The following is a 14,323-nucleotide window of genomic DNA, read 5'->3' on the forward strand; positions in this document are numbered from 1 at the left end:
TGTAGCCCACGAAAGCTTATGCTCTAATAAATTTGTTAGTCTCTAAGGTGCCACAAGTACTCCTGTTCTTTTTGTAAATACATATAAACATCTCATTGTATTACCTAACTGCAAAATAGTTGGTCTGTAGTTTGGAGTGACTCACTACCCTCATAACAAAGCTATCCTCCAAAGCCAAGGAATTTGAAAGTTGAATGGGGTCCATTCTTTTATGAAGAACGAGAGTTAAGAAAATTAGGGCTTGGCTACATGGCATCACAGTCTGTGGTACCATGTAGACAAGCCCTCAGAAGCTAAGCTATGAGACAAGATTCAAGTGATCATAGGAACTTGATAACAAGAGTGGAGAGTATTTCAGAGTTAGCATGTAACCCATTTTATTTTTCCAAGGGGACGAAACACTGTTGCAGTACTAAAATGGACATTGTCCTGATGGCAGGTTCTATATTCGACCTCCTCTTTTTTCCACATATTTGCAAGTCCATGGTATTCTTTGTTTTCCTGCCCTACAACAAAACACTTCAAAGTTGTTTTCTAAGAGCAGCTTGCTTATGATGAGCAACCCTACAATTAGGAAGTGTGTGATCTTCAGAATTACTATAAACAATTAATAGAAAAAAGTTAATGAGCAATCTGTGTGTGATATATATAAATACACACACACACACACACACACAAAAACCCCATAAGAACGGAAAGCAAGCCCAATCCTACTCTCAACGAAGTCACAGCGAGTTTTACCATGGGAGTGGATATGATGCTAAGCCCTTATCACCACATACAGTGGAACTACTGGAAAAGAATATTGCCTGATTACAGATGAAAAATTATATGATTTTTCAAATGATCAAAGAAGACTGTTGGAGGAAGTATTAAATTATGAATTACTTACTAATCATTAATGATTTTTCAGAAACAATATTAAACACCATCAACTTGATGCGCTTCTGTCTTATCTAGTCCTGTTAGAAGCAGCACTTATTACTGTAAAGCAATGAGATCGGGAAAATATTTTTTTTTCCTTTAGCTTGTTTACTTAGTGAATGAGACAGCATGGGACTCTGTCATAGGAGGAATATCAACCTACTTTTAACTTTTTTTGAAAACGGACTAGATTTCAATATGGTAGATCTTAATGTCTCAGGCTATGCACTTAATGCTTGATAGCTGCATCATTAGCTTATACAGCTACAGCACTTCCTATTATTTTGGAAGGAGATGAGAAGGGAAGAAGCTGGAGAGTACTAGTTTATCACTCCCCGAAAGTTTCAACAGCAGAGCTACCCTCCCCTTCAGCTGGTGGGCTGCGTGCAAATTGCTCTGAAGCTAGTCAACAAATTTTGCTCTAAGCATCTACTGGAGATCACTCAAAACCACAGAAAGGCACTCTCCCTCTCCCCACATGGATTTACTGGGCTGCCACAAAACTGTCAGTCTCTGCTGGTTTGAGGAGTCTGGGCAAGAAATTAGGCAATGGACCTGCTGTTCTAGACTAACTGGACTGGACTCAGAGAAACCAATCTAAGAACTAATTATTTAAAATTTGTTTAATACTCTATAGAAATTCAGTATTTCAGAGGCTGGAAGGTTCCTCTTCAGTGTAAATACCTGAGGCAAGTCCAAGACATTCACTAGCCCATTACAAAGTGAAAGCACAACACTGCAACCTGAAACAAAGAAAAAAGATGCAAAGCTGAGGCCTGGTCTACACTACAAAGTGTAGTTGACATAAGCTGCAGTAGGTCGATTTAATCATGTATGTGTCTACACTACCAAGTCCCTTCCGCCAACCTAAGTGGCCTGTAAAGTCTACTTCTGTACTCCATCCCCGCAAGAGGCATTGCGCTTGATTCAACATCCATGGGTTGACATGGGGATAGTGTAGATACTGCGTTGTATAATTTGAATGAATTGGCCTCTAGGAGGTGTCCCACAGTGCCTCCGCTGTGACCGCTCTGGAGAGCGCTTTCAACTCCACTACACGTCAGCCAGGTACACAGGAAACAGCTGCTCTCCTGTTAAAGCCCCAGAACTTTTGAATTTTCATTTCCTGTTTGATCACCATGGAGAGCTCATCAGCACAGCTGATCATGGAGACTCAAGGCTGCAAATGAGTCCAGCATGGAATACACAGGAGGTGCTGGATCTTATTGCTATGTGGGGAGAAGAGTCTATGCAGGCAGAGCTCTGATCCAGCAGAAGAATCACTGACATCTATGCCAAAAATCACACAGGGAATGGGGGAGAAGGGCCAACTCCACCACTACCCCAAAACGCTCCGTGGATACTTCACAAGAGCCCCAGGCGACCTCGAGCAACAACGAGGAGGACATTGTTGATGAGGCAGGAGGAGGAGAATACAAGGCAGGCAAGCGGAGGATCCATTCTCCCTGACAGCCAAGAACTGTTTTTAACCCTGGAGCCCATCCCTTCACAGGAGCAATTGCTGGCAGAGTGTGATGCCAGGGAAGGCACCTCTGGTGAGTACACATTTCCAGTCAAACTGTAGGGGTTATATGCTATTATTTTTAATGTTTAATCTGACCAAAAAGGAGGTGTAGGGGTATCAGTGGCCACTCCAGCTACACAGAGGGTGCTCTCCGAAAGAGACTGTTTATGTGCACAGGGATGGCCCTGGAATCCTCCATGGAGAGCTCTAGGAAGCTTTCATGGAGGTACTCTGCAATCTTTTGTAGAAAGTTTCTGGGAAGGGTTGCCTTATTTTGTCTACCACGGTAGGGCACTTTCCCGTCCCACTCCAGCATTAGCTCTTCTGGCATCATTGTGGCACACAGCATTGTAGCATAAGGACCAGGTCTGTACCCAGATGCATCATCTACTCCCTTTCTGCCTCTGTTATCCTCAGGAGAGTGATATCGCATATGGTCACGTAGAGGAAACGGGGGAAGTTTTCAATGCTAGACCTTAAGCCGTAAACAATTCAACAAGTAATCCGCCCGTTCAGTGAAATCTGGGTCATACAACCACACTTTTCCAAGTGTGCCGTGGTTGTGGTTGGAAGGGATCACCATGTATTGCAACCAGCATTTTAAGGGGAGGGGGTGCCTGTTTGTCTCCCTTCCTCCCCAACCCAGGGCTGCTTTTGTAAAAAAAAAAAAAAAAAAACAAACTATTGGGGGGGCTTTACACTGGTGCCTGTCCTCAAGCACCATCAGGTTGCTAGGGGAAAGGGGGCTTTTCTCAAGTTCCAACCTGTGATCCCAAGGATGTCTTCACAAAAGCTTCAGCACAAGACCTTTCACCCATGCCTCATGGCCTTACTCACCCGTGGCTGGAGCAGCAAACCGACTCTTGTAATAGCCAGCGGTTGTGATTACGTTGTGGCTTGCAGAGAAGTGCATTGAGGGGTGTTTTTTTATAAAAAGAATTAACCTTGCACCAGAAACAATGTATGCACTGTCAATGCTACCCTTGTGCTTTGTATTCTTTGCAGCTGAAACGTTGTCCATCGGCGCATCCTCCACACCGGGATAAAGACTTTCCCAGATTAGAAGGCGGAAAAAGACGACTTGGGAGGACATGTTCAATGAGTTAATGTGTGCCTCCTAGAGTGACAAGACGGAGCTCAGAGCATGGAGGATTACACTGTCCGACAATCTGCACATGGACAGGGAGGACAGGAGAGTATGCAGGGAACACGAGCATGACATGCAGGATGAGATGGTGTGGATTATGAGGGAGCAATCAGACATGTTGAGGTGTCTGGTTGAGGTTCAAGAAAGGCAGCTGGATGCTAGAGTCCCTCTGCAGCCTACGCTGAACCTGCTGCCATCATCGCCAAGTTCCACATCCTTTTCCCCCAAATGTCCTATGAGGCGGTGGAGGGAGGTTTCAGTATCCCTTGCACTCAACACCAGGGGAGTGTAGAAGGATCAGAAGGTGCCCATTCCCACACCTTGGATTGTTATTGCAGTGCAAATGTAAGCAAGCTGCCCTTATTTCTTCCCCCCACCCCCACGTTATCTTACTTTTCTTTGCTGTCTATGTGTGTTTTTGTACATAATAAAACTTAAGGGATTGAGGAGAAAAGGCTCTCTAATTCATTCAGCACACTGTCGTTAGTGGGGGTGGAGTTTACAGGGGAGAAAATGCAATGAAGGGGACAGCTTGGTAAGGATCAACACAGATAAGTGTCACATTACCGTGGATCATTCTGAAACTGGTTTTCAAAGCCTCACGGAGACACAGAGCCCCTTGATGTGCTCTTTTTATTGCCCTGGTGTCTGGCTGCTCAAAATTGGCTGCCAAGCCATCTTCCTCCACCCCACACCCTGTCGGAAACTTTTCTCCTTTTGTTTCACAGATATTATGAAGCACAGAGCAGGCAGCAATAACAGTGGGGATACTGCTTTCACTGAGGTCTAATCTAGTAAGCAAACAATGCCAGCAGCCTTTTAAACATCCAAAGGCACATTTTACCACCATTCTGCACTTGCTCAGCCTATGATTGAGCCTGTCCTTACTGCTGTCCAGGCTGCCTGTGTATGGCTTCATGAGCCATGAGAGCAAGGGGTAGGCTGGGTATCCCCGGATCATGATTGGCATTTCAACATCACCAGTGGTTATTCTGCAGTCTGGAAAGAAAGTCCCTGCTTGCAGCTTTATGAACAGACCTGTGTTCCTAAAGATGCATGCATCATGCACCTTTCCTGACCATCCCACGTTGATGTTGGTGAAATGGCCCGTGATCCACCAGCGCTTGCAACACCATTGAGAAGAACCCCTTTCAATTTATGTACTCTTTGGCAAGGTGGTGTGCTGCCAAGTTAGGGATATGCGTTCCATCTATAGGCTCACCGCAGTTAGGGAACCCCATCGCCACAAAACCATCCACTATGTCCTGCATGTTGCCCAGAGTCACTACCCTTCTTAGCAGAAGTCTGTTGATTGCCCTGCAAACTTGGATCACAACAGATCCCACGGTAGATTCACTCACTCCAAATTGATTCCCCACTGACCAGTAGCAGTCTGGCGTTGCAAGCTTCCACAGAACAATTTCCACTTGCTTCTTCACTGTCAGAGCAGCTCTCATTTTAGTATTGCTTTTCTTCAGGGCTGGGGAAAGCACAGTTCCTGGAAAGTGGCCTTACACATTCGAAAGTTCTACAGCCACTGCTCATCATCCCATAGCTGCATAACGATGTGGTCCCACCAGGCAGTGCTTGTTTCCCTGGCCCAGAAGAGGCGCTCAACTGTGTCAAGGTGATGCGTGACTGTTGCCAGCAACTGCGAATTGCTCCACTCTATGGTTTCTAGCAGGGCTGCTTGCGTGGCGTCACATTGTTCTGTGGGGTGGCTCCTATATCAGCTGTGTAAATACTGCAGGATAAGGCGCGAGGTGATTGTAATGCTCACAACAACCGTGTACAGCTGAGCAGGGTCCATGCTTACCGTGCTATGGCGTCTGCACGGGTAACCCAGGTTTACGAAAAAAGGCGCAAAAAAGGCTTGGTTTGTTTGCCGTTGATTTCAGGGAGGAAGTGAGGTAAGGGAGACTAATGCCATGTTCCCATAATCACCCACGCAAATGTTTTGGTCCCATAAGGCATTGAAAGCCCAGCACGAAATTCCACTCGGCTACATGCACTGTGGGATAGCTACAAACAGTGCAGCGCTTCGTGCGTTGAATCAAGCCCTGCTAGTGAGGATGCGCTCCGCCGGCACAATGAGCATAGTGGGGACACACAAGATCGACTTGCTTAGATCGGAGGCTCAATGTCAACTTACATAAAATTGACTGAACTTTGTAGTGTAGACGTGGCCTGAGAATGAGAATCTTTCATCCTAAATCCCTATATTCTTGAGCCACAAGGTTAAAGGAGCACTATTAACTATAATCTAAAATAACATTCTTAATATTTCTCCTTGTGCTATTAACCATAACAACCAGTGATTGTTAAATCTCTGTTTAATTGTAACTGTAAAACAAGATTTACTTTTCTTCATTTATGCTGTTTTACTTTTGGCTTTTCACTCAGTTTGGTCATTGAGAACTCTTTCTTAAAATTAAATCAATTCTTTGTAATAAGACCTCACAAAAAAAAGCATCTCTTGATCTTTCACAGTTGTAACCCTCGCCTTACCATACAAAGCCTCCACCTCTTCTTTTGTTTACTGACATCCCTTGCTGAGTTATGTCTAGTATACACACTGATTCTGCACATGCTCATCTATGTAACCTCAACAAGATCCTTTCATAAGTGTAAAGTTAAGAATGGGTGTGAATCTTTGCAGGATTGCAGCTTTAGACTGTAAGCTACCTGGGGCAGAACCCTGTCATTTTGGGGGTTTTAAAAGGGACACACACACACTTATTGTCCAAAACTCTTGTGCAGTCAGTGCCACTCTCCCGGCCTCATGCCCTACTACATACAACAGCACACAATACCCCAGTAAGGACCCCGGGTGCGGCTGGGGAATAAACACAGCCCTTTAGCAATGACAACGAGTGACCTGGATCAGGTCTGCGAATGCACAAGTTCTAGGGATCAGACACTGCTCTCAGGAAGAGACCTGGGCTCTGCTCCCGGCCGGCCAGAGCCCCGCTGGAGACCCTGCCTTTATGTGTCACTCGAGCACCTCTCTGGGACCCCCCGGCGGCTCTCAGAGCGGTCACCGCGGCGCTGCCCCCCAGCCCCAGGCTCCCCGGGAGCCCCCCGGGGGACCTGCTCACACCAGCGCTGCAGCAGGCGGGGAAGAGTCTGGGGCTGGCTTATTTAACGCCACGAACCCCAGTGCGAGGCCTAACGGGCCGGGTCACCTGTTCAGCCCCAAGCCTCAGCCGCCACCGGCACTGAGGGAGCCGGAGCCCGTGAAGGGCATCCACGGGGACAGGGTGAAATCACCCCCCGCGCAGGGAACTACTAACCCCTCCTCAGCACTGGGCCTCGCCCCGGGCAGGAACACTAGTGCTAAGCCCCCCCCCGCGCGTTACCTCCTTGTACTGGGGGGGAGCAGCAGCAGCGCCCGCTGCACCGGTTTGCTCTTCTGAACCAGAACCAGGCTCCTGAGATCGCTCACCCAGCTAATATGGCGGCCGTCTCGGCAATTTCCGTCACTAGCGGCCTCGGAGTCGGCAACTTCCATCACTCCCCGGAGGCACCTTCGGCACTTTCCGTCACTAGCGGCTTCGGCAACGTCCGTCACTTCCCGGAGGCACCTTCGGCAACTTCCGTCACTCTCCGGGGGCACCTTCGGCAATTTCCGTCACTAGCGGCCTCGGCAACTTCCGTCACTCACTCCCCGGCGGTAGCGATTTTCGAAAATTAGCCGCGGCGGAACATCCTCATTATTAGCCGTTCACTACATTCCGTTCTTCTATTTTCATTTCCAACCCGCGCCGCTCCCTGTACCAGGTGGGGTGTGTGTGTGTGGGGGGGGGGGGTTATTTCCAGGTGCTTCCCTGCGGAGGGATAATCTCACGACAGCAATGGCGGTGTGGCGGAGGGATACAACGCACTCTATATAAACGCGGCGCAGGCAGCCGGGTCTCTCTTTCTGCGGTGGGTGCTAGAGGTGGTCGGTTTGTCTGTGTGCTGCTCTGCCGCCACCGTCATGGGCTTCGGGGACCTCAGATCCGCTGCCGGCCTCCGGCTCCTCAACGACTTCCTGGCCGACAAGAGCTACATCGAGGGGTGAGCGGCGGGGGGCAGCGGCTAGAGTCGGCGTCGCGGGGAGCCGCGAGGCGGCCGTTGCCCGGCGAACGAACGGCCCCTCCCCCGCTAAACCCTGGGCACTGCTGCGGCTCGGGGTGTCGCGAGCCTGCCTGCGTGTGGGGCGTTACGGGCCGCTGGCCCGCACGTGCCCAGGGCCGCAGCTCAGCCGCGCGCCTGCCCGCCCGCCCCTCCAAACGGCCGTTGAGTCCGTTGCCTGGCAGGTCCCGGGCTGCCGAGCTGCGCTCCCCCGTTCCCGGCCTGCGCCGCTGCAGGGGCTGGGGGTTGCAAGCAGAATGGGCCCCTCTGCAGTTTGTGTAATTCCCTTATAATCCTGCTGCAGGGAAAGCTGGTCTTCGCTGTGACAGTAACTCGAGTAGTGGCTCCAGCCCCGCCCCAAGCCCTTCACTCTAGTGTGGTGTTGCTGTTGCCTCTAGCCGGCCCGGCCCGTTGGGTGCCATGCAGCGCTGCGGGGGCACTGTGGATCTGGGCGTTTGAGTGTGGTGCAGTGTGGCCATTCTCATTTGAGCCCGGCTAACCTCGGAGCAGCCATGAGTGTCTTCTGTGGAGAAGACGTAGCCAAGTGACTTGTTAAGCTGTACGTTATTTCACACACCCCTTCTGTTATGACTGGCACATTACAAAAATCAATTCGTTTTCCTATTTGAATGTGTTCTTTTCTGTAGGTATGTGCCCTCCCAGGCTGACATTGCCGTTTTTGAAGCCGTGTCTACGCCGCCTCCTGCTGACTTGTTCCACGCTCTCCGCTGGTACAACCACATTAAGTCATATGAAAAGCAAAAAGCAAGGTATGCCGAACTTAATGCACCAGACACCAATTTATATTTATGGGAGAGTAGTTAAACACCATAAGCTTTGCAGTTTCCATTCAATTTTTTTGAACAAAGTCTGTTGTGTTTTCATTGGGATTGTAGCCAGCAGTTCACCTAGCTTTTTGTCTTAAAGTTTGTTTGAGCCTCTTTGCTTTTGAAAAGTGTATGCTTTATAGCTGAACAAGGGAGCTCTTTATTTATCCATAGAACTGGTGCAGTGCAGACAGGAGTGTAAACCTTCCACACTGTCTTGCTAATGCACCTCGTTTCTGATCTAAATGTCAAGAAGCTAATTCTGTCTTCATGCCCACTCAGTCGTTGGGATGGCTGCTTAAACTTCAACAAGGCACCATTTGTGGTGATGCTTTTATGTAGACCGTGGTTGTCAACCCATCAGCACACAGCTGCGGCCCATGGTGAGAGCTGCATATGCATCCCACGATGGTAAATAGGTTGAGAACCACCGATGTAGACCCTGAGCTCTAGGAGTTAGAATGACACTGACCTCCTGTAGATTATCAGAATAGTAATTTAAAGTTGATACCATCTGGGTTAGATTTGAACCGTACCCCAATACAATTTCCCCATAAAATCAGGCTCCTGTAGATTTAAATTTGAAACTTGTACACGTACACCAGCTTCTTTTTTTGCCCAAAGTGTAGTTTGAGATAGGAATACTAATAAACAAAATGATCAACTGTATATTGGGAGACCTTTCATTCAAATGATCATCCTGAAAGCATAAACCAAATTAAATAGTGACCCACAAAGAGGCCTGAAAATGAGGGGGAAATGTGAAAGCAAATGTATTCTTTTCTCTTTTAGTGAATTTAGTGATCATGAAAGTTGCCGTATTGACAGCCATGGAGACTGAAGTCCTCTCTAGAAAAGGTACAGCATATAGGCAGTGTCGGTGTATGCACCTTCACACTGCCTCACCATTATGCCTCAACCCTGTTCTGGGGGGAGCCTCCTGTAGAGTTGAGTGGTTCAGTCTCCTGACCTTTGGCTTTTTTGATGCTACCACTGATTTATACCACTTGTGATGGTTTCTCTACTTGGAACTAGACTGAAGTTGTAAACTTACTTCACAAAGCTCGCTAAAAATTCTGATATGGTAACTAAATCTAACTAATGCCAGTCCAACCAAATTCTAAGCAGAAGTGAATATAGAAGAGTGTAATCACTAAGGCTAGTATTCTGTCACTGCAGTTTATAAGAAATAGCCGTCTAATAAAAATGCAAATAGTCACAAATAGAAATAAAAGCTTAAAATAACAGACCATGCTATTATGGCTTTGGTAGCCACCATTAGAAAAATGAAAGCACAAAGAAAGTCATAGTTAAAGGTAAACAGAATGAGGTACTGTACCTTAATGAGGAGGCTGTGGAAAACTGTAGGCTGAAGTCTATATATTTTCAAGCAGTAGATGGAGCTATTTGATGCGTCTGGGATTCAGAAGTACAGTACTTAGTCCCTAACAGATTCTGTTGGTTCTTCTGAAATAACATACAAATCTGCTTATGGTTATATGTTAGGTATTAGAAAAAACAATTCTTAAACCGCTCCATAGCTTAAAGCACTCACTAAAACACCAAAATCACAGAATTAATTACCCTCTGACAAAGCTAGCTTTACTCATCACCATGCCTACTGAGCGGCTATTAATCCTCCACCAAAAGCAAAGGTTTTCAAGGAAACATTTGGGTGGAAAGTAGGAAAATTTACTTTGTTAATGAGACACAGTACACTGTTAATTATCATAACTTGTTTAAATAATCACTAATCTTTCTCTGATGATATATTCTGTAACATCTCTGCACATTGAAAAGAAAAGCAAAACTTATCAAAGCACCCATGGACAAAATTCCAGAGAAGTGCTTCATTTTGGTTGGCTGCTGTTAAGTGGTATCTGTAGGAAATGCTGCTAGCAAGAACAAAAATAGTATGCCATTTAGCTGCCTATGCACGTGGGATTCACCATAATTGTCAGTTTAACTATCATGCTGTGCGGTGAGTGCACTTTTGGGATTGTTCTGGTGTTTCACTTTTGAAACTGTAGTGTACTTCATTGCTACCACAAGTAATTGTTACTGTAGGTTCACTGATCCAAAAAATGTTAGTATCTGAAATTAGGAGTATATTCATTTTAAACTAATATTGTTTTGCCATTTCTTCAGTTTGCCAGGAGTAAAGAAGGCTTTGGGGAAATATGGTCCTGCTGATGTTGAAGACTCCACAGGTACAACCACAGATAGCAAAGATGATGATGACATTGATCTCTTTGGATCTGATGAGGAGGAGGTACTGAGATTATTTTTTTTTTAGAAATAGATTTGTGAATTTTTATTTTGTTTTTGTTTTTAAAAGATCATAATTTGATTGAAATACACCAGAAATTTATTATCACAGCCCTGAAACGCATCTGACTTTGCATGATAAACAGGAAAGAACCTGTGAGGAGATAAATAACTAATGGGGTAGTGAAGAACATGTTACTGTAATAGGCATCAGTAGTAAAAATTAAACTAAGGGAAAGCATTTTACTTATGTAAATTTGCATAGGAAATGAGGGGGAAAGTCTTGTAAGCTGTTGACCTGATCTGTAAGGAACTTGAGTGATTTTTTTTTTTTAACATGGTTTAAACTTGAAAAATGCTTTCTACTTTATATGTTCATCGGATCAACAGGAATGTCCATGTGCAAGACTAAATATAGAGTAAAATTTTCAGTCACCTAAATGACTTAAGCACTTAGAAATTTGTCTCATAGATGCTCATGAAAATTTTACCCATAGTCTGCCAAGTGCTTAATACCATTCATGCATTTGAGCATTTCTTTTCATTCCATTCTCATGCTAGTAATGTTTTTGTTCTAAGGATGCAGAAACGTTTTTAGGTGACAAAAACAACGAAAAAACCTTACTACAAAATTCTAGTAAACTTTTAACTGGCTTATTGAAGCAACAACTTAAAGATCACATTTTAAGTTGTTTTCCTATTCTGTTTGAGTATTAGGAAAAAAAATGCTTAGATGACATGTACAGACTCCGGTATTGTGTATTGCAAGCTATGCTCAGCCTTTGTCACATAAAGATGGTAGGAGTTTTGTAAACTTCTAGCAAGCTTGCATGAAGTGCCTATTTTTAACTGACTGGTTACATGATGAATAAAACCAAATCACCATCTTTCGGCTGATCTTGTGATGATTTGTTTTTACCTGACTAAAAGCCAGTCTTTTATTAATAGTGGATAAAGAATGTCTGTCTTTGCCTTGTTGTGAATCTTATTTCTCTTTCAGGAAAGTGAAGAATCAAAGCGACTGAGAGAAGAGCGTCTTGCTCAGTATGAATCTAAGAAGTCCAAAAGTATGTCTGGTAGCTTTTTTTAATAGCCTGTTCCTATGCACTTGATTAATTTGCAATATGCATTGGAAAGGTGGACAGGAAAAATCTTTTTCTCCCACACCCCCCCAATTATTAGCTGGAGTAGTTACGATTTGCTTCAATCAAGTACATTTGAAATAGTACAGTTTCTCACTATGTTGTGGTAGAGCACTTTTATCACAAGCATACTTCAGTCACTACTTTGAGACTGCTGTGTCAATAATGAGATGTGACTTGAGTTTGGGATTTGCTTCTAAAGATACAAATGCAAAGTTTAGGCTCTCCATTAATGGCTGGACATGCATCTACTTTAGACACTATCAGGATAACATAACTGTAGGAAGGAAGATTAGAAATCAACCTTTTATTTTAATATTGCAACCTAATCATTTCAATATAGGATTCCACAGTTACTGGTCTGGAACTGTTCTGACATGTAGCAGTTGCAGTATTCCATCTGTGGGAAATAAACCGTTACACTGTATCATGCTCCTTTTCAGATCAGCTGAAAAGGACTTTCTATGTAACAGACAAGATGACAAGTTTAGATTTGATGCAAATTTCTGAGTAAGCTTGGCTTTATGACCAGATGACTTCCTATAACAGAAGTTGGAAGTACCTGTGTCTTTTAACATTATACTAATTTACTGGAAATTTTGTAAAAGTTATGACAAAACAAATCTTTATACAAGAGATTTTCCACATAAGACTGGAAAGAGTAAAGTCTTCTGCATTGACAGATTCATACATTAAAGCATTATTGTTCATCTGTTTTGACTGTTCTTTTCCTGCTGCATTCTGTATAGGTTTGCAAACAGCTTTTATGAAATGCCTTATAGCAGGGGTCGGCAACCTTTCAGAAGTGGTGTGCCGGGTCTTCATTTATTCGCTCTAATTTAAGGTTTCGCATGCCAGTCATACATTTTAACCTTTTTAGAAGGTCTCTTTCTGTAAGTCTATAATATATAACTAAACTATTGTTGTATGTAAAGTAAAAAACATTTTTAAAATGTTTAAGAAGCTTCATTTAAAATTAAATTAAAATGCAGAGGCCCCCCCGACTGGCCAGGACCCGGGCAGTGGGAGTGCCACTGAATATCCGCTCGCATGTAGATTGCCTACCCTGCCTTATAGCCTAGGAAATGTCCAGGATATCTTAATTTTAATTTATTCTTGCATCATGTTGCTTTCTCTTTTCTTCCTCACCATCTTCTTGCTTTTTTTAGAACCAACTCTTATTGCCAAATCATCCATCTTACTGGATGTGAAACCCTGGGATGATGAGACAGACATGGCCAAATTGGAGGAGTGTGTCCGAAGCATTCAGGCAGATGGATTAGTCTGGGGATCTTGTAAGTAGGTGATAAACAAGAATGTGAGAGCAAGGGGATGGTAGTACAATAGTGTGGTTTAAAAAAAAAAAAAAAAAAAAAAAAAATGCTGCAGGCAGAGATATACTTCAAGGCATAACTTCATGGTATGTAGAAATAATACAGATATTATTATTTAGTATATTATGGACCCATGGTAGCCTTTATATAGATCACTGGTGTATTAAAAATAGACATCTAGATCACTGTTCCAAAATGTAGATTAGTCTAGTTTGATTTGAGAAGTTAATAAGTTGTGGATTGCAGTGTTACTATGTATTGTCTGCCTTGGTAAACATAATACAGCAGTAATTGCTGGAGACTTTAACTTTAATTTTAAAATAAATCTCTGGCCTTCCTTGTAGAGACCTCAAAATTGTTCATGCTGAGTTGTGGGGTGGAGCTTCTCAATGATGGAGAGGAGTGGGTATATTACCATATATAGCTTCCTGTTTTCACCCAGTTCTGCCTCCCTGTGGACTGAAGGTCCTCTGACAACAGCAAACAAATCTCCCTTGTAAAAGTAGATTTGAAATGGGAAAATACTGTCCATAAGTAGCATAACAAACACTTTGATTAAGCAAAAGTAACTTGCATTTGAGTCTGTGCTTTTAATGGCCAAGGGGTTGATAGGTGATGTGCATATGGAGTATGCTGTTGGTTTCCAGGTGTTTTATGCAATTCAGTATTTTGAACTGGTCTAATTCGCATTGTGTAATTAATGCTTAAAGTGATGCTCTGATGAATAGGGTATTTGGTTAATTGACTCTTAATCACCATATTTCTTTCCTTGACAGCCAAGCTGGTTCCAGTTGGCTATGGTATCAAGAAGCTTCAAATTCAGTGTGTAGTTGAAGATGATAAAGTTGGTACAGATATGTTGGAAGAGAGAATAACAGCCTTTGAAGATTATGTACAATCAATGGATGTAGCTGCTTTTAACAAGATCTAAACCCTGCTATATCTGGAATAAAAGTACTTGAAAGCTTCTGGTCGCTTTATTGTAGCTTATTCCAAATCCCTGAATAATCTAGCTCAATTACAGTTCAAAAAGCTTTTGT

General features: G+C 44.0%; 2 protein-coding genes and 2 non-coding genes across 5 annotated transcripts in view; 3 read left to right on the forward strand and 1 right to left on the reverse strand.

Moving 5' to 3' along the window:
• The window catches only part of NDUFS1 (NADH:ubiquinone oxidoreductase core subunit S1), a 29,868-nt gene extending 22,806 nt beyond the window's left edge, over positions 1 to 7,062 (reverse strand). The window contains exons 1-2 of one of the 2 annotated variants that reach the window (XM_024206326.2): positions 6,956 to 7,059; positions 1,609 to 1,667 (exon numbers count right to left, since the gene is read on the reverse strand). In XM_024206326.2, coding sequence (XP_024062094.1) covers positions 1,609 to 1,628 — 20 coding nt within the window. In that variant the 5' untranslated portion in view covers positions 1,629 to 1,667; positions 6,956 to 7,059. Of the gene's footprint in view, positions 1 to 1,608; positions 1,668 to 6,955 lie in introns of both variants that reach the window. The other variant, XM_024206317.3, reaches the window with a different exon arrangement.
• A 452-nt stretch (positions 7,063 to 7,514) lies between these two features.
• Positions 7,515 to 14,251, forward strand: EEF1B2 (eukaryotic translation elongation factor 1 beta 2). The gene is made up of 6 exons (XM_026647686.2): positions 7,515 to 7,655; positions 8,360 to 8,482; positions 10,688 to 10,811; positions 11,808 to 11,874; positions 13,119 to 13,244; positions 14,060 to 14,251. The coding sequence occupies exons 1-6, from the start codon at positions 7,576 to 7,578 to the stop codon at positions 14,212 to 14,214; spliced, it is 675 nt and encodes a 224-aa protein (XP_026503471.1). The 5' UTR covers positions 7,515 to 7,575; the 3' UTR covers positions 14,215 to 14,251.
• Positions 11,661 to 11,741, forward strand: LOC112111214. Its single transcript, XR_002908469.1, has one exon. It is a non-coding gene; the product is annotated as a small nucleolar RNA SNORD51 (small nucleolar RNA).
• Positions 12,295 to 12,428, forward strand: LOC112111218. The gene has a single exon (XR_002908470.1). It is a non-coding gene; the product is annotated as a small nucleolar RNA SNORA41 (small nucleolar RNA).
• Positions 14,252 to 14,323: the final 72 nt, after the last annotated feature.

The sequence above is a fragment of the Terrapene carolina genome, unplaced genomic scaffold, assembly GCF_002925995.2.
Source record: "Terrapene carolina triunguis isolate 2854851 unplaced genomic scaffold, T_m_triunguis-2.0 Scaffold62, whole genome shotgun sequence".
Classification (NCBI taxonomy): Eukaryota; Metazoa; Chordata; order Testudines; family Emydidae; genus Terrapene; species Terrapene triunguis.